Below are 8159 nucleotides of genomic sequence, written 5' to 3'. Positions count from 1 at the left end.
GGCTGTCTGGGGAGGCCTTACAAATAGCTGTGAAAAGAAGAGAGGTGAAAAACAAAGGAGAAAAGAAAAGATATAAGCATCTGAATGCAGAGTTCCAAAGAATAGCAAGAAGAGACAAGAAAGCCTTCTTCAGCGATCAATGCAAATAAATAGAGGAAAAAAACAGAATGGGAAAGACTAGAGATCTCTTCAAGAAAATTAGAGATACCAAGGGAACATTTCATGCAAAGATGGGCTCGATAAAGGACAGAAATGGTCTGGACCTAACAGAAGCAGAAGATATTAAGAAGAGGTGGCAAGAATACACAAAAGAACTGTCCAACAAAGATCTTCACAACCCAGATAATCACAATGCTGTGATCAATCATCTAGAGCCAGGCACCCTGGAATGTGAAGTCAAGTGGGCCTTAGAAAGCATCACTACGAACAAAGCTAGTGGAGGTGATGGAATTCCAGTGGAGCTATTTCAAATCCTGGAATGTGATGCTGTGAAAATGCTGCACTCAATATGTCAGCAAATTTGGAAAACTCAGCAGTGGCCACAGGACTGGAAAAGGTCAGTTTTCATTCCAATCCCAAAGAAAGGCACTGCCAAAGAATGCTCAAACTACTGCACAATTGCACTCATCTCATATACTAGTAAAGTAACGCTCAAAATTCTCCAAGCCAGGCTTCAGCAATAAGTGAACCGTGAACTTCCAGATGTTCCAGCTGGTTTTAGAAAAGGCAGAGGAACAAGAGATCAAATTGCCAACATCTGCTGGATCATGGAAAAAGCAAGAGAGTTCCAGAAAAACATCTATTTCTGCTTTGTTGACTATGCCAAAGCCTTTGACTGTGTGGATTACAATAAACTGTGGAAAATTCTGAAAGAGATGGGAATACCAGACCACCTGACCTGCCTCTTGAGAAATCTGGATGCAGGTCAGGAAGCAACAGTTAGAACTGGACATGGAACAACAGACTGGTTCCAAATAGGAAAAGGAGTACGTCAAGGCTGTATATTGTCACCCTCCTTATTTAACTTATATGCAGAGTACATCGTGAGAAACGCTGGACTGGAAGAAACACAAGCTGGAATCAAGATTGCCGGGAGAAATATCAATAACCTCAGATATGCAGATGAGATCACCCTAATGGCAGAAAGTGAAGAGGAACTAAAAAGCCTCTTGATGAAAGTGAAAGTGGAGAGTGAAAAACTGGGTTAAAGCTCAACATTTAGAAAACGAAGATCATGGCCTCTGGTCCCATCACTTCATGGGAAATAGATGGGGAAACAGTGGAAATAGTGTCAGACTTTATTTTGGGGGGCTCCAAAATCACTGCAGATGGTGACTGCAGCCATGAAATTAAAAGATACTTACTCCTTGGAAGAAAAGTTATGACCAATCTAGATAGCATATTCAAAAGCAGAGACATTACTTTGCTGATGAAGGTCCGTCTAGTCAAGGCTATGGTTTTTCCTGTGGTCATGTATGGATGTGAGAGTTGGACTGTGAAGAAGGCTGAGTGCTGAAAAATTGATGCTTTTGAAGTGTGGTGTTGGAGAAGACTCTTGAGAGTCCCTTGGACTGCAAGGAGATCCAACCAGTCCATTCTGAAGGAGATCAGCCCTGGGATTTCTTTGGAAGAAATGATGCTAAAGCTGAAACTCCAGTACTTTGGCCACCTCATGCAAAGAGTTGACTCATTAGAAAAGACTCTGATGCTGGGAGGGATTGGGGGCAGGAGGAGAAGGGGACAACAGAGGAAGAAACGGTTGGATGGCATCACTGACTCGATGGACGTAAGTCTGAGTGAACTATGGGAGTTGGTGATGGACAGGGAGGCCTGGCGTGCTGCGATTCATGGGGTCGCAAAGAATCGGACACGACTGAGTGACTGAACTGAACTGAACTGAAAGTGGAACTGCCATTTAGTAAAGCATAAACACAGTTTATAATTCATCTGCGTACATGCTTTGAACTTCTGAGATTCTTGACTTTTAATGCAGAGATGTTAATTATTGCAAAATGAATGTATATGTATAGACTCTATTCTCCGTTTTATATTACCCTATTTTTAGACTGCATAGTTCAAAGAAGCATAAAATGAGTATGTACGATGTGAGCTTTAGGTGTGAAAGTACAATAGATTTAGGGTCCCTGACAGTAATTTAAAGGAAATTACTATTAATCAATATACAAAGGGTCTTATGTGTGTGAAATGGCTCAATGTATCTTTAGGACAGGGAGGGAACAAAGGAGGAAGTAAGAAAATGCCTGCCTAGGTTGACTCCAATTAAAACTCATGATGGCACTTGTTGTGTTCCAGGCACTGTTCTAAGTCTTTTACATACATTCTTGTATTCAATTCTTACAATACCGTCATGAAATAAATACTGTGAATGCCTCCATTTACACATGCAGAAAGCAAGACAAAAAATTTAAGTATTAATAACTTGCCCAAGAACACTCAACTGTTAAATTGTGGTGCTGGGATTTAAACCTAAATATATCCTACCCCCAAAACCCAGGTGTAACTATTTTCAGTTCAGTTCAGTCGCTCAGTCGTGTCCAACTCTTTGCAACCCCGTGGATCGCAGCACGCCAGGCCTCCCTGTCCATCACCAACTCCTGGAATTCACTCAAACTCACATCCATCAAGTTGGTGATGCCATCCAACCATCTCTTCCTCGGTCGTCCCCTTCTCCTCCTGCCCCCAATCCCTCCCAGCATCAGAGTCTTTTCCAATGAGTCAACTCTTCGCATGAGGTGGCCATAGTACTAGAGTTTCAGCTTTAGCATCATTTCTTCCAAAGAAATCCCAGGGCTGATCTCCTTCAGAATGGACTGGTTGGATCTCCTTGCAGTCCACGGGACTCTCAAGAGTCTTCTCCAACACCACACTTCAAAAGCATCAATTCTTCAGCACTCAGCCTTCTTCACAGTCCACCTCTCACATCCATACACGACTATTGGAAAAACCATAGCCTTGACTAGACAGACATTTGTCAGCAAAGTAATGTCTCTGCTTTTGAATATGTTATCTAGGTTGGTCATAACTTTTCCTCCAAGGAGTAAGCGTCTTTTAATTTCATGGCTGCAGTCACCATCTGCAGTGATTTTGGAGCCCCCCAAAATAAAGTCTGACACTGTTTGCGCTGTTTCCCCATCTATTTCCCATGAAGTGATGGGACCCGATGATGATCTTCATTTTCTGCATGTTGAGCTTTAAGCCAACTTTTTCACTCTCCTCTTTCACTTTAATCAAGAGGCTTTTTAGTTCCTCTTCACTTTACTGCAATGTACAAAGGTTGTCTTAGATTCTTCAACTTTTTTCTCTCTTTAGGACCTGTTTATTCTTTAAAAACAGCCCTATCTACAACTGTAAAGGGCATGGATGTGCTTATGGTAAACACTTTGGAAAATACAGAAGGATAGAAAGCAAAAAGATTCAGACATCATATTATCACCCAAGGACAAGCACTGTTAAAATTCTGTGTTTCCTTCTAGACTTTTTTCTAAGTACATGGCTTTGTTTTATGTTTGTTTTACACAGTTGTGATCACACTATATAAACAATTTTAATCTTCTTGTTTTCCCTATTATGACATGTGCCATCCTATGCTCTTAGAAATGTCATACACTTCCTTCATGGAGGCTGCATAATGTACAGCTGCATGGCAGTTCCATAAAATATTTACCATTCCTTTCATGCTGGACATCTGAGTATTTCCAGCCTTTTTACTGTACGATGGAAATCTTTCTCCCTTCTTTCCTAAGAGTTTCCCTTCTTCTGACATTTCTTCAGATCTTCCCCAGGCACACAACGACGTTGGTATTCCTCTATCTTTCCTTCCTCAAAATTTATTTTGTGGAAATGAGCTGATAAGCTCATTCATACTAAAGTGTACATGGTTCATAAAACTTACTTTCTCTTCCAGGACACTTCTGTCAGTTTACCCAAAGGAATGGCGCTCTAATTGTGAGGAGTTAGTTGCGGAGATTCCCCAACTGGAGGAGACTCTACAACAGCAAAAAGGTGCGGGGCTGCGGTAAACTAAGGAAAGCTGACGAGAAGGCAAGACTAGAGCTGCGAGGTGGTGGTGTGGTTGAGGGAAGAAAAACGTTTTGTATGAGCTAGGGTGAAAAATAAAAAAAACTGAGTAAAAGAACGGAAGAGAATTAGAAAATTCACTCCGCGGCACTTACCTAGATTCTCCAACTCTCCTGCTTTTGCCTTTCCAAAACGTTTGCCCTGAGGGATGGGCCCGCCCACCTTTTACTCAGCTCCGCTTGGTTGGGTTCTCTTAATTACTTTGCCAAATCTCATAGCTCTGGGGCCTCGGGCGGCCACGGAGCCAGCCGCAAGCAGCGGAAGTGAAGTTCTAAGAGGGTCCATTCCAAGCCCTGGGTCCACAGGCAGTCCTGCAGGAGCTTCACCTCCCTGGACCCAAACAGGAGAGTTAATAATACCTCTGGGGGCGGCGAGTTAGAAACCTCGTGTGAAAGTTCACAAAGTCCCGTTCTGCTCCTAGCACTCTTTCACTCCTAGAGGCTTCAGGCTTTCTAGGCTGTTGGCAAGACCAAGAAGCAAAGGGAACCCAACACAGAACTCAGTTCCCCCAGCTCTCCCCACTCGGGTGCTGCACTGACAATAGCTGGTGTGGAGAAAGAGGAGGCGTGGGGGTGTGCAGGCTGAAGTTCAAGCCAAAGGGGCCAGTGACTCCGCCCCTCCGCCCCGCAAGGATTAGGGAGCAGAGGAAACTGTAAATCCGAAAACCTAGCCTGACCAATTAAAAAAAAAAAATAGCGAAAGGCTCCAGCCTGAAACTGGGGCGGAGCACACTGCTCTTCTGAGGGCCGAGCCGGCTCCAGCTACAGCGCGAACGCCCTCCCAAGCTTGCTCCACCGGTACCCCGGGCGCACCACGCACGCACCCGCCTCCCTGGGCCGGCCGCTCCTCCCTCTTTCCTTGCTGGTTGGCCCGGGTGCCGCAAGCGCGGCGGCGGCAGGAGGAGTCGGGCGCGCCCGCCACGCACAGCACGGGCGGCAGGCGCGGCGCACGAGCTCAGGTGGCGGCTGCGGCGGTGGTGACAGCAGCGGCTGCAGCAGCTAGCGCACACCCTCTCCGCGTCGCGCCCGCAAGCCTCCGCCACTGCGCCGCGGAGCTCCCGGCCGTCCCAGGGTTTCCCCGGCCCCCGCGCGCACGGGCGAGCCCCACGCACAATAGCGGCCGCCTCTATTGTGGTTCCGAGCCCGGGCGCCAGCTATGGGGAAGCCGGCGAGGAAGGGATGCGACTGGAAGCGCTTCCTGAGGAATAATTGGCTGCTGCTTTCCACCGTGGTCGCGGTGGTGCTAGGTGAGATGCGTGGCGGGTGGGCGACGCGCGCACCCTCACGCGCTCCCAGCACCCAGGCCGCGTGCGGGGCGGGCGCGTGTGAGGATCGGCATGGCGCTGGCGCACCAGGTGCTCGGTTCGGCGGCTCCCCCTCGGCTTCCGACACCGCGCGGGGGCTTACCCTCGAGGGTGCTGATTTCTCCGTGCGAAGAACAAAGCTCCTCTGGGACACCCATTTGCGTGCTCCGTGAGCTTCGAGTTCCTGCTTTACCCAAAATGATCATAGGGGTTTGGAAGGGGGCAAGGGAAACAAGTAGGTCTCGGTTCTTACCGTTTGGAAGCAAATGTGGTTTAATTGTTTAAATCCTATCTGCTCCCCTCCTCTTTTGCCCCCTGAACCATGCGTTGTCCGGACAGAGCGAGTGTGGATGATGGTTTGCGGTTGAACTGGAAGAGGCATCTTAACCTCAGGAATGGTCCGGTCCCCGGCGGGAGGGAGAGTGTGGATGTTACAGTCGGTCACTCTTCCTAGTCAGTGCCTGGAAAGGTGCCTGCCCACGCGGCGGCGAGCCGCTGCCCGCACCCAGGCACGGAAAACCCGCCAGATTTGTGCTTGAATTTAGGGATGTGCAGTGATGGCCCGCAGGAAGTCTAGGGGAAGCGAGACCTATCAGATTTCTCCCTTTCCACCCTGCAAACCTACCGAGGTCGCCTCCTTGAGCTCCCCTGCTCGCCACATTTCTTTTCTATTGAAAGTAATATTTAAGTCATATTTGCTTGTTTTTAAACAAGGTGTATTTAAGTGATTTATTCCTGACACATCACTGGATCAGGTGAATGTCTGAGCCATTGCTCAGAGGTATGAGTTATTCCAGTTTAGACTCTGAATTTCTGCCAGGTTGTCTGTTTTACAACTTGGGCCTTGGGATGTTCCTCTTTGGTGTTGGAGCCAAGACTGTCTCCTTTCCTCCAAGACCTGGCCCAGGTGGGGACACCCAGCAGGTGAGGCTCCTTTGAAGTCCTCACCTTCCATTTGGAAACTGGAGCTGGGAGGAGGGGTAGCCTGTGCCTCTCCCAACCCCAAGCACATTTCTCTCCAGCTGCTGCTTCTCGATCTCAGAATATTTGGTGTCACCTGCTTTCTCTCTTGGTGCCCCGCCCCAAAAACGTCTGTGGAAGTTAACGCGATCCTCAGGGTCGGATTTGCTCCTCTAGATCCTTGCGCAAAGTCAGGTTTCTAGTAAATAAATAACATCGTGGAATTACTTTAGCAGAGGCTATCTGTGGGAGGAAAAGAGAGAAACAGAGGAGCAAGTCTTGACTACTTAGCTCTGTTTCCCCCAAGAAGAGTCACGTGGCTCTAAGGAAAGGGCTATCCTGGCCCATCACATTTTAAATAACATTCCTCAAAAAGAGTGATGTGATTTTTCTGCAGCCAAATAGATGAGATGGTTTTGTTTTCCTAGTGACAAGAGTCCAGAATTAATTGTGAAATCCCTTCTTCAGGATGGTTTTGCGTAGGCTGGCATTTCCCTCCTGATTCCTTGTGGAAGTGAAATGATCCTGCCTTTTCAGCTGTGGGGTTTTCCAGAGATACTCACCTGTTGACCACGTGTGGCATGCTGGTGTTGAGTTTACTGATTCACTGAAGGCTGGTTTGGCAAAGATTTTGAAAATTGTTCCCTGGCCTTCATAACCTGTCACATATATACATCTTCCAGGTCAAGGGAGATAACATGTCTGTTTTGCAGATGGGGCCTTTGGTGTCAGATGGGCAATTTTTTCCAGTTTTAATGTGGGTAAGCCCTGGGAGCATGATTCAGATACTTTGCTCCAGAAAGGAAAACACAATATTAAATCTGTAAGTACTCAACTGAAGTCTTTCAGCACATTTGCTCCTCAAAGAGTAATATCAGGCAGTCCTGAGCATTTCAACTCGGTCTGAGAAGTGTCAGGCCTATACCACCCTCAGTATACCCATCACAAGGCCCTTCCCAGGATCCTTTTCTTTTCTTCAGTCTTTGGAGCACTGAGCTTGAGTACAAAAGTCACACCTCTGTCTCTGTCATCTGTGCTAACTCATTCTGGGTTAAATCCAGAAGTGAAATTGCAACCAACTTAGAACAGAGATGCTAAGTCCATCCATAAGCCCTTTTGACCATGATAGTAAGTTTATTTTTGTAACAGTCTTCATTGATAACAGAGATGGCAAACACTCTCAGGTAGCCTCCTTTCTGAACCTTTCAACTTGTGGACCTTAAAAAAGAAGAACGTTTAATTTATTACCCTGACAGAATATCATCTTCTGATTAAAACTGAAGTATTTTGTCCCTGCTATATATAATTCATCAGCCCTGACACTTTAAAGTATTTTGATTTTTGAAGTGAAGGGCAAAACTTTTTAGCAGCCGGATGAAAGCCTCTGATTTTTCAAGGCAGTATGTGAGGGGAGATGAAATTAAAGGTCATCTTTATTAGGTGTAAATGTTAATTTCTTTTGTGGACAAAGAGATACTAAAAGCTAACTATTTCCTTATATTGTTACTCATAAAATAAAGAGACTGAATAGTTAAGTGACTTTCTTTGTTAAAGTGACTGTCTTTCACTATCTGTTAAACCCTACAAGGTCCTGGAGATAACATCTTAGATTTTCAGATGAGAGGCCTTTAGTAAAATCTGATTGTATGTGTGTGTGTGTGTGTGTGTGTGTGTGTGTGTGTCACTCACTCAGTCACATCTGACTCTGAGACCCCATGGATTCCTCTGTCCCTGGAATTCTCCAGGCAGGTACTGCAATGGATTGCCATTCCCTTCTCCAGGATCTTCCCAACCGAGG

At 46.3% G+C, this 8159-nt stretch overlaps 1 protein-coding gene across 1 annotated transcript in view; it reads left to right on the top strand.

The window, feature by feature from the left end:
* Positions 1–5028: 5028 nt before the first annotated feature.
* SLC1A1 (solute carrier family 1 member 1) overlaps positions 5029–8159 on the top strand; it is a 75257-nt gene continuing 72126 nt past the window's right edge. The window contains exon 1 of the mRNA XM_040244243.1: positions 5029–5344. Coding sequence (XP_040100177.1) covers positions 5254–5344 — 91 coding nt within the window. The 5' untranslated portion in view covers positions 5029–5253. The remainder of the gene's footprint in view (positions 5345–8159) is intronic.

Source organism: Oryx dammah, unplaced genomic scaffold, assembly GCF_014754425.2.
Source record: "Oryx dammah isolate SB20612 unplaced genomic scaffold, SCBI_Odam_1.1 HiC_scaffold_1, whole genome shotgun sequence".
Lineage (NCBI taxonomy): Eukaryota > Metazoa > Chordata > Mammalia > Artiodactyla > Bovidae > Oryx > Oryx dammah.
The sequence above is the reverse complement of the archived record's forward strand: the minus strand, read 5'-3'. Positions and strand labels throughout refer to the sequence as shown.